This window comes from Aptenodytes patagonicus, chromosome 11, assembly GCF_965638725.1.
Source record: "Aptenodytes patagonicus chromosome 11, bAptPat1.pri.cur, whole genome shotgun sequence".
Lineage (NCBI taxonomy): Eukaryota > Metazoa > Chordata > Aves > Sphenisciformes > Spheniscidae > Aptenodytes > Aptenodytes patagonicus.
The window spans coordinates 22,644,615-22,663,245 of record NC_134959.1 but is presented as its reverse complement, the minus strand read 5'-3'; the positions used below and the strand labels follow the sequence as shown (position 1 = coordinate 22,663,245).

At 42.8% G+C, this 18,631-nt stretch overlaps 1 protein-coding gene across 1 annotated transcript in view; it reads right to left on the bottom strand.

Moving 5' to 3' along the window:
* Window positions 1-18,631, bottom strand: part of GLG1 (golgi glycoprotein 1) — a 91,118-nt gene that overhangs the window by 39,838 nt on the left and 32,649 nt on the right. The window contains exons 2-4 of the mRNA XM_076349437.1: window positions 9,683-9,715; window positions 5,881-5,967; window positions 1,110-1,325 (exon numbers count right to left, since the gene is read on the bottom strand). Coding sequence (XP_076205552.1) covers window positions 1,110-1,325; window positions 5,881-5,967; window positions 9,683-9,715 — 336 coding nt within the window. The remainder of the gene's footprint in view (window positions 1-1,109; window positions 1,326-5,880; window positions 5,968-9,682; window positions 9,716-18,631) is intronic.

Below are 18,631 nucleotides of genomic sequence, written 5' to 3'. Positions count from 1 at the left end.
CAAGTTACTCAGCTGTTACCAGTCTGAACCTGCGGTGCCTGCAAGTTCCTCCCACTTCTATGGTTGCTTTTGTTCTTGAAAGCGAGTCCGTATTTTTGTGCTTTCTGTTGTTCAGCTAAAGTCTTCTGGAATACACTAGCACTTCAATTTACCACACTACGGATGTGAAGCTGCTTACAGCAGCGAACATATCAAACAACTAGGAAAACTTTTTTTTTAAAACCAGAAAAAGTATATTTTTTGTTATATACCTCCTCATTAATAGCCGATTTAAGAGACTAATTCTTAAAAGCGTAACAGCTATAATTTAAAAAGCACTGTAAAAAGTTGATAGGCTAATTTTAACTTCATCCCTAAAAATAAAAACTTACCATAAAAGAAGCCACTCATTCCTGCAGCACTACATAATTGCTGCCTGCATTAGCTATGCTGAAGTAGACAGGGAAAGATAGTGCCTTGAAAATAACCCCACATCTAGTCACCACAAACTGTTCTTTGCATCAACCTCTGCTGAAGTCTCATATGGCAAAAGAACATCTATTCAGTAAAAACACTGCAGTATTAGTAAGTCCGTACTACTAAAATGAGGTACTACGTGCCCTTCAATCGTTTTCGGGTGGGCAGGGGAAAGTGGAAGCGAACAGATAAAAGCTCTTGATCCAGTCTATCAACTACAGCCTGAGAAAGCAGAAAGGGTTATAGCACAGGCCACATCACCTTGATAGCCTTCCTGCACCAGACCCGACCAGACTGTGAAATGAGCCTAGCAATAGGTCTGCTTAAACCTATTGTTTGGATTAATCGTATCAAGTCAAGCCTGACAGAGCGTGATCAAAAAGACAACTACCTACCAGATCACCTGTAGCGCGGTAAGGAAAGACAAATGAAAGTCGTCTCTGAATGGCAGTCCCTCATAGAGGAATGAATGCATATTTATTAAAAGGGAACTATGCAGAATCGGGATATCACCCTTTTCAGACAGATGAGATATGCCATCTATTTTCTCAGTTGCAAGACAGACAATACTACCCCTGCGGAGTCTCCACATACGTTTCCTTAAGTGAATGACTTTTACAAGCCTATTGACAATCTACATGTTCTCTGAATACCTTTTCTCCAGGTCGAATGCTGCCACATTTCAGGAGATTGATGTCAGCCTTGCAGTCATCCATGAAGCCACAGATCAACCGATAATCGCTGAAGATAATGGCTGTCATTTTAGTGATGTACTGATGACACTGGTACTCAGTGATGTTGCCTCTGTGATCCACCAAACATGACACCAAGAAGCCTTTACCAACTGGTTCATCTGCACAGTCCTTGATCTGTTTAAAAAAAAAAAAAAAGAAAAATACAGTGGCTGCAGCTACTGAATTTAACCTTTTTTTTTAAAAAAAAAATCCTCAGAAACTTGCATCTGTAGCTTCAAAATCTGCTGGTAAAGAAAGCCCCTAGGCTTTAGTTTGATTTTCAGTAAGTCAGAATACTTGAAAATATTTCAAAAATGAGAAATACCTCATGTGTGCCAGTATCTGAAGAAAGCAAACGCAGCGACCTTGAGGACTATAAACCCTCTTGCTCAATAATCATCTTTCATATTAATCACATTGAACCCCTGCAATCTAGTGGATTTGTAGGAAAAATGCTAGTTTGACAAACCTTTATTTAGAAAGCTGAGCATATTACAGCATCACTAAATCATACTTGGACCCCCATTAGCCACCTGACCTCATACAATATAACATTTTGGCGAGAAGTGAGACTGATTCAAGAGTCAACACAATATTTATTGAACTGTTTAACTTGCTGGAAGCTGAAAATTACTATAAAGGAAAATCCTCATCAAATCCATTTTTATCAGGCTTTTGGTACTAAACTGTTTTACTCAGTGGTCTAAAAAAAATAAAAATCACGGCTAACAAAAGCTGAAAGCTGTGCAGGGACTGGAAAAGCAGTGTACATGAACAGACAGGTCCCCAGTATAAATCACAGCCTGCACTGCTCAGGGAAGCAGACAGTAAGGCCAAAAACGTCACCTTTGGAAGTAAAAGATGCAGGCAGTTTTGACAGCGTCTTTCCAAAGGAAGTGGAAAACATGGTTACGTATTAGTTAAGGATGCTCCCCAAGGAATCTTGTGACAGCAGCAGTGCAATGCCTTGCTCCAAGGAGTACCGAGATTACACAGATGCTTTTTAACCCTGGAAAGCCCGTGTTGAAAGACTTGCCCAGTTCTGGTGTCCCCTGTTGTGCTGGTTTTGGCTGGGGTAGAGTTAGTTTTCTTCACAGTAGCTAGTATGGGGCTGTGTTTTGGATTTGTGCTGGAAACAGTGTTGATAACACAGGGGTGTTTTCGTTATTGCTGAGCAGTGCTTACACAAAGTCAAGGCCTTTTCTGCCTCTCACCCCACCAGCGAGCAGGCTGGGGGGGCACAAGAAGCTGGGAGGGGACACAGCCAGGACAGCTGACCCCAACTGACCCAAGGGATATCCCACACCATATGGCATCATGCTCAGCACATAAAGCTGGGGGAAGAAGGAGGAAGGGGGGGACGTTCGGAGTGATGGCGTTTGTCTTCCCAAGTAACCATTACGCATGATGGAGCCCTGCTTTCCTGGAGATGGCTGAACACCTGCCTGCCGATGGGAAGGAGTGAATTAATTCCTTGTTTTGCTTTGCTTGCGTGTGCAGCTTTTGCTTTGCCTATTAAACTGTCTTTATCTCAACCCACGAGTTTTCTCACTTCTACCCTTCTGATTCTCTCCCTCATCGACCGGGGGGGAGTGAGCAAGCGGCTGTGTGGGCTTAGTTGCCGGCTGGGGTTAAACCACGACACCTGTTCAGGAGTACGCTGAAAACTGCAGCCATAATGACGCAGAAAGCATGCTCGACAGCCAGACACTAAAGTTCAATGGTGACAGTTTTTCAAGCAATAGATACATGGGTTGACTTGATTACATCAAAGATTTGTTCCCGTACAAATACTGAAGGGCTCATCAATCTAAAGGGAGATCCATGGCAATCAATAATCCAGGCGGGTTCAGATACCAAGCAAGGGCACCGCTAAGGGAACAGGCAGGGAACCATTTTATCAGTTCTCAGATACCAAGTTGGAATCTTTATACTGGAAATTTTAAAAAATGGAGAGCCATCTCTAGAAAGATATATTCTAATTCAAACAAGAATTAACTCGGGGCATCCTGTGACAGACTCATACAGGTCAGACTAGCTGAATAAAACAGATCTCTCTCTGTCTCAGCTTATGAGGCCGTTACTTTCTATATAACAAATAAAACACGCAACTTTTTAAACACCATTATTTGAAGGCAGATGTAGGCTGGTAGAACATTTTGTATTTAATCTATATAACTATTAGAAAAACATAGTTACTAAGGTCAATGTAGTTGTTATAGATAAGACATAAAATACATTTTGAAGTGAAAACACGTATGATTCATTGCAGGGTGAAAGGGAGAGAGTTGAGCAAGCTTTCTCCGAGAAAGCTGCATCTTCAGTTTGGCCCTACTTCAGCTCAAGTACCGCAAGCCAAACCAGCACACAACAGCAACATGTTGTTTTTGGAAGAGCCTGGCTTTGGAAACAGCTCCAGAGCTCCATGGCCTGAGCCAGCGAACTGCGTAAAAGACCAAGCAATCATGTTATTGCCTGGCCACTTCTGAAACAACCACCATTATCTGGTAGCCAACTATAATTCTAGATTAGCATTATTGCCAGAACTTATAAAAATCGCAACAGTTGAGAAAAAAGTTGATATTTAAATCTATATTTAGCTGATAAAATTAAAGGTGGACTTTTCAGACTGTACCCGGTTGGTACAGTTACCAATTCCCAAATGACTTTCACTAGAAATTACTCTTCTAGTTGTATTTTCTTCTTAATACAAAGCAATACTTAAAATCAGAGCTCAGTCACCAGCAAGAACACACCTCCTTGTTAATGTGAATTAAAGAAAAATATTAATAGGCTAATACTGTATGTTAGCAGTATATTCCCCACTATATACATTAGTTTTAGTGTTTTAGAAATACTTTTAAAAATTAGTGGAATAGTTTATGCACTTGCCTCAGTATTAAGTATCAGAAGATCAAACACATGAGATTATTGTTACTTACGCAACTTTTTTTTTTTCTTTAAATAAAAACCACTCACCAAATGGCAAAATACCAGTAGTTCATGCTGCCATTCACCACAATTATAAGAGGAACACTGGTGGTTAATGTACAGCTAAAATGCTATGCTCTTCCCACTGCTTTTAGACATCATATTCCAGATTTAGAAGGCATCATTTACAATAATGCCAGACTGTCACTGTACAAAAGTGGTAATTAAACAGACTGTTAAAAGAGCATTTTTAAGGATGCCTTGGTTGTAAAAATTCTGCAGCAGCTATATGACATAAAACAGAAAAATATAATCTTCCCTATGATTGCAAAAAGTGAAATTTGACAGATTTTGCAGTGTTTGCTTTTGGGAGTTACTGAACTCCAATCACAACATAACCCTTTGATACAAGCTGTTTTCCTTCCACTGTTTAATATTCTAGCCTTCTTGTATTAACTATTTTTTTGATCCCTTCTTACATTAAATAATGGTTTCCCACTAATGCTATTCCTACTGTAACTCAGCTGGTGCTGAGAAGGGGAAGCAGAACCCTAGCAGGCCATGAAGAAAAAAGCAATCGAGTACCCCTCAACTACACTACTAATTCCCAAACTTTTGGAGCCAGGCTGCTGTTGACATCCTCAATTTCTCAGATCTTTGTGTGTTCCTCTGAAAACTTTGTAAAGAATGGGGAACCACATAGGTGGTTCCATCAAAGCCTGAGGACTTGGGGAACCACTCGTCTTAAACCTGCTCTGAGCACTGACATACTCCTCTTGTCTAATAAGCAAGTCTGCAGCACTGGAAGCTAGACCTATGGAAGATAAACTGCCAACACAAACTGGGGTTGGAGAGACAATCTGTTATTCATGCAACTGATTGTCTTTCAGGAAAACCTACTTTAAAAGCCACAAAGGGGCCATCATCTAGAGCAAACAATTTTTTTTAAAGAGCAAGTTTATGGATAGGTGAAGTTATTCTGGTGGATATACAAATGATGTTTTTCAGAGCACAGTTTAATGACTGAATTAAGTCAGCTGAAGCCTGTGCCGCTGTGAAGAGCCTTGGTTCCACTGCTTCCCCTGAAGTCTAGCTGAAAACTACCCCAACCAAAGGGGAAAAACCTCAGCTCAGTCAGCTCCTGCGTGGCTGAGCACACAGCCTCAAGAGCTCTAGCATGAGCACAAGGAAAGAAATGATTAATCAAGTAATCTTTGAAGCTGGACCGAGGTGTGTTGATGCTTGAGATACAGAAAACTAACTCCTAGTGCAACCTGAAAAGAGGAAGTTCCTAAACTAAACAGAGAGTCCTTGGAGTAATTAAACTTTGAGCCTTGAAGAAAAAAACGTTGATTCATCATTTGAGGTCTACATGTTTATCCTCTCTGCTAGCAAGACACAATCCAAAACCAGCCTTATGGTTATGGTTCCACTACATTCAGTGGAACCCCTGCTACAATTGTCCAACATTTGATAAAGAGGGGACAAACCCGATTCATAACAGATTTCTGACAAAAGGTCAGATAAGAGCTAATGAGTTGTTAGTTTATAATTTCTTTGCCCCGCCCCTTTGCCTGGCACCACTAAGGTAACTGTTTTTTTCTGCAAGGAGATCGAATTAATTACGCCCAGTAATTTGGCATATAAGACTAGAGCTTCCCCAAACCCAAAACATTATTCACACACTAATTCACTACCACAAAGAAATGAAAAAAAACCTTAGTGCCACAACAGCAGCCATGTCTTTCTTCTGGCTTACCTCTGCAATAGTGGACTTGCAGACTTCTCTGGCCACGGATTCAAACTTCGGATCTGTAGTCAGGTTCAGCTTGTAGTTCCACAAGAGCTATAGAGAAAGCATTTATATAAAGGGGGTTTAAGAGCTTCCCATGGAGAATGACAAATATTTTGCTTCAGACAAGAATGAAACATCATTTATTCCCAATCTGTATCGTCATCCTTCTACAGTGCAACAATCAATGTAAAGTCTCCTTGACAACAATTTTGTCCCTTCGTTTCCACAATAATTTTCTCATCTTGAACAAATTCAGACTGTTAAAAATCTCTCTATAAGGTCATGAGCTGACTCATTAAAAGGAAATATATCTAATGAAGACAATTTCATAATTGAAAGGATAAAGCAATGAAAGCTGTAACTTGCTACCTGCTCCATATTTAGCAACGTCTTTAGCCCACCACACCCTTCTGTGCCATGGCTTGTCTGCCTGATGCAAATGACCTAACAAAAATGAAGTCCTCAATATGAGCAGATTTCATGCTGAAAACCTAATAAAAGCCTAGCACAAAAGGAAGGAGGACAATACAGCTGGTCCCTTATTCACTTCCTTCTGTGAGGGGCTGCGAACAGACAACTTTTTGGATGCGGATGTATTTCAAACCTATAGGAGGTTCTCTCTCTTGCGAAGCACAATGATACATTAGAGGTTAGACTGCAAGACGCCTCAGTAAGGATGCCTGTTCTTCTAGGAGCCAGAGAGGAACTCACGTAGGAGCCTAGATGCATTTGGTCATTGTGCAAGAATCGATCTTGGGTAAGTCACACTCTGCAGATGTATACACATCCCAGATGTCCTCCTGGGGCACCATGAAGTAAAAATGCAGGGTAAGATAGCAAAACCTCAGCAAACTAATAGCTGAGATGTTGCCCGAGAAAAGCTCTATTAGCTCATCTGTTTTTCTCTAGGAACTTGAGTTGCATTTAAACACTTTTCATTAACATAAAGATTAAATAGTTTTAAAAATTCATTTCAAATACTCTGCCTTTGTGACAAAATCAACTTAATACCAAAAAGATAAACAGTTTGGTCAAACTTTACTCTGAAGTTTCAATTGTACACAAAACACTAAGAAAACACAACAACGTGCCTGTACACAAGGAAAGTGGTTTTACATCATCTCCAAGAGGGTGGAAGCACGCAGAGAGAACTAAAAATGGAATCAGCACAGCTGCACTGTCTTCCACACCTCATATCATGGAGTTGTGAAAATTTAAAAAAAAGGAGATGATGGGATCCTAGGGTATTTCAGAGGGAGTAAGAAGTTGTAAATATACAGGTTTAATAGATAAAAGTGAACAAACAGGGAACCTGTCCTCGCAAAGAGTGCTGTAGACCTCTCCCAGCCAGGATCGGAAGGACAAGAATGAGGTCCAACACCATAAGAATACACCTCTGCATTTGTAATCTCAAACTTTGGAGAGTCTCAAAATGAAATGCTCTCCAAAGGAACCTTCCTACAGACAGAAGGAAGGTTAAACTTGCAGCTTAAAAAATCAGATTTTAGCACTAGGCAGTATTTTCCCAGGAGACAATCAGCAGCTGTACTACCAAAGACTGCAGAGAGGGGCAAAGAAAACATTTTCTTTTTCGCTGGTATTGAAACCAGCGCTGTTTAACATCTTTGTCAGTGACATGGACAGTGGGATCGAGTGCACCCTCAGCAAGTTTGCCAGCAACACCAAGCTGTGTGGTGCAGTCGACACGCTGGAGGGAAGGGATGCCATCCAAGGGGACCTGGACAGGCTTGAGAGGTGGGCCCGTGCGAACCTCATGAAGTTCAACAAGGTGAAGTGCAAGGTCCTGCACATGGGTTGTGGCAATCCCAAGCACAAATACAGGCTGGGCAGAGGATGGGTTGAAAGCAGCCCTGAGGAGAAGGACTTGGGGGTGTTGGTTGATGAGAAGCTCAGCATAACCCGGCAATGTGCACTTACAGTCCAGAAAGCCAACTGTAACCTGCATCAAAAGATGCGCGACCAGGTCGAGGGAGGTGACTTTCCCCTCTACTCCACTCTCGTGAGACCCCACCTGGAGTAAGTACTGCATCCAGCTCTGGGGCCTCCAACACATAAGGACTTGGACCTGTTGGAGAAAGTCCAGAGGAGGGCCACAAAGATGATCAGAGGGCTGGAGCACCTCTCCTATGAAGGCAGGCTGAGAGAGTTGGGGTTGGTCAGCCTGGAGAAGAGAATGCTCCAGGGAGACCTTATAGCAGCCTTCCAGTACCTGAAGGGGGCCTCCAAGAAAGCTGGAGAGGGACTTTTTACAAGGGCCTGTAGTGATAGGACAAGGGGTAATGGCTTTAAACTGAAAGAGGGTAGATTTAGATTAGATATAAGGAAGAAATTCTTCACTATGAGGGTGGTGAGGCACTGGAACAGGTTGCCCAGAGAAGTTGTGGATGCCCCATCCCTGGAATTGTTCAAGGCCAGGCTGGATGGGGCTTTGAGCAACCTGGTCTAGTGGAAGGTGTCCCTGCCCATGGCAGGGGCGTTGGAACTAGATGATCCTTAAGGTCCCTTCCAACCCAAACCATTCTGTGATTTGGACATGAGACACCTCTCTGTGGTCTAGCTTTTGATCACTCCCCTTCAATTTCTGCCTGGGAAAAAGGGACTTTGCCCACACTTCCTATTCCTGAATGGCTTCTATAATCCATAGCAGCATGACATCTGTCATTTAATCCAGCAGAGGAAAGGTCCAACTTTGATTTCTAGAATTCTCAATTTCTTCTTCATCCAGGTAATTTCTGTTGGCACATTTAAATGTCAGGTAGGTATGTTTTAATTACCAAAGTTTTCTCTTTTTCAAGAAAAGACAAGACTTAAACAGAAACATGATGTGCCCTTCATCTGATCCAACCCTGCACAACAGAGAATTACAGCTGCCATGAAGTCAGGCAGTGCAGTGCTAAAGGTTAATTTATAAACACAGTTGGAAACTACTAGTTGTACAGCAGAGCCGGGTTTCATTTCTGGAATATATCTTCCAATAATAAACCAAAATACAGCTTCTCAAGCATCTGAAACCAAGACCGTTATTGAGGCATGCACTTGTCTGTCTGCGTCCAGGGCTAATCAATGCAGAATCTTGATATGGCGTATTCTAACAGAATGCAAATGAGAGAAGCAAAAGGAAACCTAACACCAACCTTAGCTGTGATGATTTTTATTTTTTTTAGAGTCTCGAGATTTGAAGAGTCAGCTTGACAGCCTGAAAACTGGCTAACAGTTTGCTCACTGTTAAACACAGTGCTGAGGGGAAATCTGTTCTAAAACCAGCCAAGTGGTTCCAACTGCCTCTAAATATCACACCCCCACAGCATCTTCCAAGCGAGTCTACGAATTTAGCAGCTGTGAAAGTAATACAGAAGGCTTCAACAGCTGAAATTAAGAGTTTAAATTCAGTACTGCTCACATCTTTCCCAAAAGAAGCACATCATATTGCCCCCAGTAACTCACAGGAACCACCCCCCAACTATAAAATAGGAAAGACGTCTGCTATCCTCCTCTGATACAGAAGTACAGTTTATAAAGCTCTTAGGTATGTTCCACTCTGAAGTCTCCAGTAAGACCATAGTGGCTATACTGGGTTAAAGAAGTCGCCTTGTGTTCTTCCTCCACAGGCCAGTACAGAAACCCAAATGTGTCCTGATTAATGCCTTTTGCCAACTACCGAACTATGCAAAATACCTAAGGTTGATAAGGGATATAAGATGCAAATGCCATAGCTAGAGACTGAATAAAACAAAGCAATACTTACGTGATTGCAGTCTGAAGAGATTTCATTATCTGGCTGAAAAGAGAAAAAAGGAGCGTCAGTTCACTACTGATGTGATGCATTTAACATACAGAAGAGTATAAACTTATAGAAACTAACCTACTGTCAACTCGTTTTCATTGTAAGAAACAATTTGACATAAGCAACAGGAAATTTTAAAACCTGCATAATAAGAGTGATGATACCTAAGTACCAACAAGATTGAAATAAGAGGTACTTTAGACACAATGCTGTCTTAACTCGACAGAACATAAATGGCACAAGAATAGCAGCATTTATGTAGACGCTGCAAAAACATAATGAATGTGCTTGTGCTTGGCCCAAATGAATGTGCTTGTGCTTGGCCCAATTGCCCAAACTAAGAAGGCAAAAAAGCATCTGTGGGAAAACAAAGATGTGGTAGTAAAGTTTTAAAGAAAAGTAAGCTTCATGCATACAACTGAAGGAGAAAGGTAGGACTCGCTTCCCTCCCCCAGATCGAAATGTTTATATTCCCCGTTTGAGAAGCAACGTCTTTTCTTTCAGATGTACATAAAGGGGCCGGTCCAAAGCAGCCCTGAGATTTACACCTTCAACCACAAGAAACTGGTAACATCCAATATTCATACATCATTTCAAAATATTTGCTATATTCTTTATAGTAATGAAGATACTGCTATGTCCTCATGACAATCCAACTGACAAGTCCTACCGCACAGCCTCCACCAGACCAGTTAGTGTGGTCGAGAGAAACACCCATGCTCCACAGGGAGCCGCTCTGGAAAGAACTCTGGCTGCAAACCATCCTGTCCTCATAGAATCATAGAATAGTTTGGGTTGGAAGGGACCTCTAAAGGTCATCTAGTCCAACCCCCCTGCCGTGGGCAGGAACATCTTCAACTAGATCAAGTTGCTCAGAACCCCGTCCAACCTGACCTTGAATGTTTCCAGGGGTGGTCCTCCTGCCAGCCTGAGTAGCTCTCACAATGGAGAACTCCTTGAAAAAAAAGTTAATCATACAAATCCGTATCACATCTCCATAGCAAAACAGCACAAACGCAGGACAAAATCACCAGCCCATCGTACCCACAGAAAAATCAACCCTGACTCACAAAGTCTCTGCTTCCACTGATATTTAAGATGCCAGACGTGTTCTAAGAGCCACAGACACTCAAAACCACTCAAAGCTTAAACATATCATTGACACTAACATGTCAGACCTCAGATATTTGACGTAAGAAGAACCAGCATTTCATCAGTGTTGGAAGCAAGCAGCCTACATCCTAAAGAGTTATTCAGTGCAAGAGTTTGCCGCTGCATGACGTGTTACGCCAACACTTGCACCACTGCTGCTTCGGAGAGCACGAACACAAGTTTATGGGAAAAAGAGAGCATGGGAAACGTTTCCAAGTCCTTAATTACAGCCATTACTAACAAAAGCACTTTTATTTTCTATAGCAGGAAGTGGCAGAAATTACCTCTCCACTTAGAACATAGAAAAACAAAATGGTACCTGAAGGATCATGGTAATTAATTGCAGTTGGGTCAGACTGCCACCATCCAAAACCATATCTCCCAAAGTAATCATAAATTTAAAAATTAGGATATCAACTTTTTTGAAAAGGCTAGCAGATGCCTGCTCGTTATCCTCAGACTGCAGAACCGATTCTCACAACTGAAAACTAAGATGACATCCAAATTACACTATTTTAAAACAGCCTCTAAGACCAACACTATCATGACTTACAAGGTGGTTTTTCCTTAATTTTCTGCACCCATCCTAATCATTCAGCAACAGACAGAGGTTTTAGACTAAGCTAATTTCAAAAGCTGAGAGTCAGAACGCCCTCCGCTGAAGTTGCTGTCTCAGTCTTTTAGTCAAGGACAGTTGTTTTATAAAAATATATAGGCTAGCGCTGTAATTCTCCTCTAGAGGACAGGACTTACTAACACATCTGCAAGCAGGAGGATTTGTAAGGGCCAGAGAGCATTCTCCCAAAACCCTTCTTGGTTGCTTTAGTTATTTTTGCATCCTCCAACCTAGTAACCTTTACTTCAGATCCACCAAAGATTAAAGCTCAGTTTTTCTGGAAAGATGAGCCCAAGAAGATAACAGACTGGTTCTCACTGACTTGGAAAGCTTAAACAAGCTTTTCTTGAAATACACAACATTAAAATACTGCACAGTGAAATACCAAGCCTTCCTGTGCTCACCTCAGCTCTGAGAAATCATGCCTTACTCTTCTGAGAAGAGTAATGGAAGTTAAATGGGACCTTAACTAAGCTTTAGTACTGCATACATTCACAGTTCAGTACTTAAATATGCAAAAGCATAAGATCTAGCCAATAATCCTTTAAATGTGGAACAAGATGACCACCTGCTAGCTAAATGCTGTGATCCTTCTTCCCTCTTACCATTGCAAGTGTAGGAGAGGTGGGTTCAGTGGCAATGCTGACCTGCTTCTCCCAATTTAAGGGAAGCAAAAGGAGAAAAATAATCCTTTTTATCTTGTGTCTGATAAACTGAAGGGCTGAGTTTGAGGAAGGGGAAGGAAGAAAAAAAACCAAACTCTCCAGCGCAACCCACACCAGTTCTGCCTTTCTAAGGAGGCAGCCTGTGGCCCTCTATCCACTACATCCACCCAAGCAACCTTCTAAACAAGAGCAGTTTCAGAACAACATGCTTGTGTAGTAACAGTCATGAAAAAAAGGTAAGTTTCAAATTACCACTAGGAGAAGTTGAGCAGCAAGAAAAGCTGCATTGTGTCAGTCCCATGTGGCGAGCTTGAGGAACACAGATGCTCAGAGACCCCGGGGGCAGGGGGAAGGAGGAGAGCAGCCCAGACCGGCACTACGTGCTAGCCAAGGCATTTTAGGAGGGGAAGCTGATGGAAAGGAGGACGTTCCACTGATGAGTGAGGGAGAAGGACTCCTCTTACATCTCCCAATTGAAGGATTAAAAACAGACTTTACAGAAAGTACATGTGCCTCTGGGCTCACAGAAGCTTTTGCTGTTTAGCAGCTTTGGTGGGAATATATTGCCTCCCTTTACAGTTCTCTAAAAAGCTCTCGAAACTCCTTCGCGCACCAGCACTCACATTCCAGAGTATGAACACCACTTCCTACCTCCCAGGAAAAGCAGAGTTTAGAACAAGTACCAGCTATAAGAAAACCTGGACAGAAAAAGCATTTCCTTCCATTCAACCACATACAAGAGAGACAAATCATACTGCATTAGTATTGTGAACTCTACAGAGCAATTCAAAGGTTTGTATGAAGTCATATCACCACCAGACTATGAGGTCGTCAACATCATTGTGTTTAAAAGTGCCTTTTCTCATCCACCAGATCTCAACTCACTGAAACAAGCCACGACAGCCACCTCTTTCTCTGCTTTAGCAGCAGTATAAGAGTAGGTCAAAACTAGTCAAAACTAGCAAATGAGCGACCCGCCACCACTATCCAGGCTCAAGGAGGCACAAGGCGTTGGTGTTTTAGCTTCAGAAAGGGACCGTCATCATGCTGGTTCCCAGCAATACTTATCTAGTTGTAGCTATATCATGAACCAGTGTCATGCATCACCATCTAGTGAAGAGCACATTGCCTGGGGTGCAATTGTGGGGTCAGCCCCACGGCTTCAGTCAGGGCCCCTTTCAGCTGTGCATACAAAACAGACTTGGTTTGGTCTTATTTCATCACATCCTAAAAAATGTAATTCACACCACTGGATTTTGAAAAGCAAGGTAAGAATCCTAATCAACTACTGTGGATGAAACTCAAGGTCTTAGGAGAACTCTGCAGGGATTATTTTAATCACCAGCAGCTGCCTGACCTTCCTTTCCTTTGCTCCCTTGCAAATGTCATGCAAATAGAAGAGTATGAATTCAACCGCACAAGTGCCTTTATTTCCAGATTTTAATCCCTCCTTAGAGCAGAACAGGGGATGACAGCAGACGTTTCCACTATTCTTTTAAGGCAAGAGTAGCAGCGCACTTGCTGAAAAGTAAGGAGCAGGCATATCTCAAATACTAACTATGATTAATCTTCAGGCATTGAAGACAACAGACTTTAGACCCGCTCAAGCAAAAACCACTGAGAACCAGCATGGAGCAAACCAGCAAAATAAAAAGGCAATTGGCTTGTGGATGGGAGGAACCCAGTAGATGTTCTCTCCCTAAACTCAGGAACAGATTGTGAAAAGATCAAACAAATCAATTAGGAAAGGATGTTAATTAATCTACCTTCCCATGAAAGAGAGGGTAGGCAGAAGTCCAGCCAGACTACGGGTGTTCCCCAGTTTACTGCACTGTCACACGTACGATATACTACGGAGCACGGTGCGTATGGATACGTAGTACAGGTAGCTCATGGTTCCTAGCCACAGTGCTGAAGTTTTCCACTCTGACCTAAACATATTTATCATGAATATCTGTAGAGATATGGTAGAGCAGGCCTGCTGACCCAGGAGCTTCTAACAAGGAGGCTATCCGGCTGATAAAGGGAAAATTACTTCTTAGCTGTGTCCTTCCCACAGGTAACAGCAATCCCCTTCGTACTGAACACACCCAGCCGGGACAGGAAACTCACAATAAGGTGATTCAATCCACAGGTTTCAAGCTAGCTAGACTTAACGACGCCAGAAAACAGCACAGGCTAGAAGGAAAGCAGGGATCAAGGAGAGATCTGGGGGAGATACCCTCCTGCAAATCTGATCCCTTCCCAAGGCAGCCACTAGAAATTATTCTGCAGAACAGTCTGTGGAAACAAGAACAGATACAGTAGTCTAGGCAAGAATCAACACAGCTTCTGTAAAAGAAGAAAAAACACACATCACACAACCACCCATGCTTCCAACCTACTGGAACATCCTGGAGTTCTGTGCCAACAAGCATATGGCCACAGTAAACCGTTTTCACACATCCTGCAATCCTGAAAGAGTCATGTGTGAAAAAAAGTTAAAACCAGAGATAATTTAAGTTCAAAACAGATTAGAAGACTTCGTAATTTAGTTACACGTTTAGTGAGCAGTAGAAGTTAAACTTGTTATGCTGAGCTTGAAATATTCTCTAATGCCAGTGAACTGTGTAGTACTAAAAACAAACCCAGTGTTGTCATGTCAGCAAAAAAACTCTACACTTATCATTCATGCTTTGAAAAAAGCCAGTTTGAAGCATGATACTCTGCATATATCATGCACCAAAGTTACTGTCCTGGTTTCGGCAGGGATAGAGTTAATTTCTTTTCTAGTAGCTGGTACAGTGTTTTGGATTTAGGATGAGAACAAAGTTGATAACACACCGATGTTTTAGCTGTTGCTGAGCAGTGCTTACGCTAGCCAAGGACTCTTCAGCTTCCCATGTTCTACCGACTGAGAAGGCTGGAGGTGCACAAGAAGCTGGGAGGGGGCACAGCCAAACTGGCCAAAGGGACATTCCATACCATGGGACGTCATGCTCAGTACATAAACTGGGGAAAGCTGGCCGGGGGGGCCGCTGCTCGGGGACTGGCTGGGCATCGGTCGGCAGGTGGTGAGCAATTGTACTGTGCATCACTTGCTTTGTGTATTATTATTATTATTATCATATTATTATTATTATTATCATTTTATTTCAATTATTAAACTGTTTTTATCTCAACCCACGAGTTTTTCTCACTTGTGCTCTTCCAATTCTCTCCCCCATCCCACCGGGTGGGGGGGAGTGAGCGAGCGGCTGCGTGGTGCTTAGTTGCCGACTGAAATTAAACCACGACAGTTACCAAGCTCCTAGCTTCCATATACTTTGCTTATTTCACATAAATAATTTTTTCCCCCACTTAGAGTGCCAGTCTGCAAGGCTGCAAATCATTTGACCGAATAATTATTTCCACATTGGCTAGGCACTCCTAGTTTATGCACACTTAACAATACAAATTATACACAAACACGTAACAACTGCCTCCAAAACATACATAGAACTTTGCGTATGAAAGTCAAGTTATCAGGACCAGCAGCAACTTCTTTAGCCACCGTGCACACACAAAGCACAAGTAGCAAATCACCCCAAACACCAAATTCTGCAACCGCGTTTTTCACTGTTTTAACCAAATTCTAGATTCCACAAACTTCTCCACCTATGCTAACGTTTTATATCCTCCATGGGTATGACACCATTAAGACAGGTATGCTCATTCAGGAAAGGTATCACAAAGCAAGATCAAAAAACCCCAGCACAACATGTTGTGTGTCCTTCTGGCCCAGTGGCCAGGGGAAAAAGGAGCCAAGGATGAAGCGGGCCTTGTCCACTCGCACTTTCAGGATCCAGTGTTCAAACTGGATCAAAAAGGATCTCCTTCAAACACCAAGAAGGTTCAGCAAGCCTCACCCTTTCCTACGTAGCTTTGATAAGAAGTCAATAGAATTTTAGTAATTGTCATGTTTTGCTTGTTTCACATTTGCTTGACACAAAACAAAGCCTTTAACATGCTGCATGCCTTTCCTCCACAGCAGAGATCCCATTTGCCTAAAAAGCCAAGTATCTTTGGTGGTTATTTCTCCCAGCTGGCTGTTCCTGTGCAGAGCTGCAAGGCGGGTGCAAGGAGGCTGCACAGCTGCTCTGTGCTGGAAGTGCCATGCTCTGTGCGAAACAGCCCGCTTGCACAAGCTATTCTTGTCCCTGCTGCTTCTGTCTCCCTGCATGAGGGACTCTCAAGCCCTTAAGCCCTCTTATCAGGGACCTTTCTCATTTCAATGCTGATCCACGCATCAGAGCACGTTCTAACACTCAGCACGATCAAAGCAAATTTGCCCTAGATGTTTCTGTTTGTTCTTCCCTTAGTCGCCTCTCTTCCTCCTCTTGGAGGCTTTCCAGCCAGTCCCGATGTGTTGTGGAGCAAGACAGACCCTGAAATTACGTGTTTGCCACAGAAGTTTGGCAGCACTGCTACCAGGTATAATGTTTCCCGTAACACTCCTCCACAACAGAGCTCTGCTACTAAGCATAGCACCAACACCAAGCTGCAGATCCAGCCAGGAGGTTTCAGGATTTGCTCCTGGAAAGCTCTCTTACAACGCTGGCAAAAAACTTAAGGAGATCAAAAGGCATGCAAGCATGCTGGTAGCGTCACGAGAGCGGAGGAAAGGAGGAGAGCTGTTAGAAAGAGACGGGTGAAACCACAGTAGACTGCTTAACCGACCTGCTATCCCACCGACCGAGGTGGCAGGGAGTCTGCTGCCTTCATCGCCCCTGCCGCTGGCTCCAGCTCATGGCAGAGTCCAGAACTCAGCAAATCAACAGAAAAGCTGTTTGCCATTTTAAAGAGTTTTCTGCCAGGCTAGTACAAATGGGCTTACGGAGGAGTCCCACCACCACCAGTCCGATTACTGGGAAAGCACAGTGGCATCTCCACCTGCAGCATTAGCCAGCCCATACATCTATTCAAGCTGTGCTGAGACAACCTACCTCTCAAACTACCTTCCTGGATGACCCTCTGCCTTAACCCCAACCAGAAAGATCCCAGAATAACTGAAGAGTATTCCAGTAGAGAGGCAAAATCGACAGCATGGGTTTTGGCAGTACTGCACAGCATCTGCTGGGGGATGCAGAGGAGAAATGAGTGAAGAAAGGAATGGAGGCCCCAACAAATAATTCCAGTGCAACAGCTAATGAAAAAGCTTTTATCAAATATGTTCACCATCTCTTAGTAAGTCAAATTTCATCACTTATTCTCAATACAGAGACTTCACACCATGAAGAGTTCACAACCAAGATTCAGTTTTACACAAAATAAAAGGTGGTTGTACATGGCATGGTAGAGCCCCTGTCTCCCAAGAGGAGCACATTTTCCTAACCATGCTTTGCTCCTCAGAGAATAATGTTTTGGATGCACATGGCCTGGAACTAGAGAAATCCTTTCTAAATTAGCTTTGAACAGAAGCTAGGAAAAAAGTTCATACCAAAAGCTCTGCGTCCCAAGGCACACGAGAAGTGCAGGTTTCAGAGCAAACACTGCTTACTCATCTCCCCACTCCCACAACTTAATGAAGTGTTATGCTGCAAAGCAAAGCAATCAAGCTCCGACATCCCCGACTTGCAGGCACCTTCATTACACTACCACAGCTCATGAGTATCTCTAATCATTACCAGGCTCCCCCACCAAGGGCTCTTGCTTCATTCAGCATAAACAGAGAACAATGCTCTAAACACTCAACCAGCCAATATTCATATTTGTCTTTGTAATTCAGCATGTGGGCTCCTGACTCCAATTTTCCACACTGAAAGCCATGTAGTGCTCCCAAAGATCCTTCCCCAGGAGCATTTTCCTCCTGCTCTTTCAACAAGGCCCACGTGTCCCATCAATCAGGGCGTCTATCCTCACCAAGGCACAATAAGCATCTCGTGCCCATCGTTCAGGGGCACGAGCAGTGCTGCTTTAATCCTCATGATTTACATTCACACATTCCACCTCCGAACCAAAGTAAGATGAGCATCCAAACAGGTGGGAAGCAGACTCAGCTATTTTTAGTTCCTGCCAGCTATTCTATTTAGGGGCAATAAAAATCAAATACCTCAAAGAAGCCACTTCAGCCTTAACCACAAGAAGAACAATTTTATTTTAAGTTTTTCCTCTTTCCTTCAGGACAGCGGTGAGAGCCCTAACTCTTCCCCCTGACCTGCCTCAATTTTTTTTAGGCTAGAAACAAAATAAACCTGGAGTTACCTCTATCACAGCTGTCAGTATTTCAGATCAGAGCAATGGAGGCACAATTGCATTTAACATCAGGACTTCCAAAAAGTGCTGGAGGTTACACACAGATAAACAGGCCTGCAAAAGTTCTTGCACAACACCCAGCACTAGTCCCCCGCCATTACAAGAAAAGGACTATTTTAGCTTTCTGCGTGGCTTATAGCCTGCTCAATTCCTATGCGATATTCAGCATCTCTTTTGTTACCTCGCAATGCCAAAGCGGGGAGC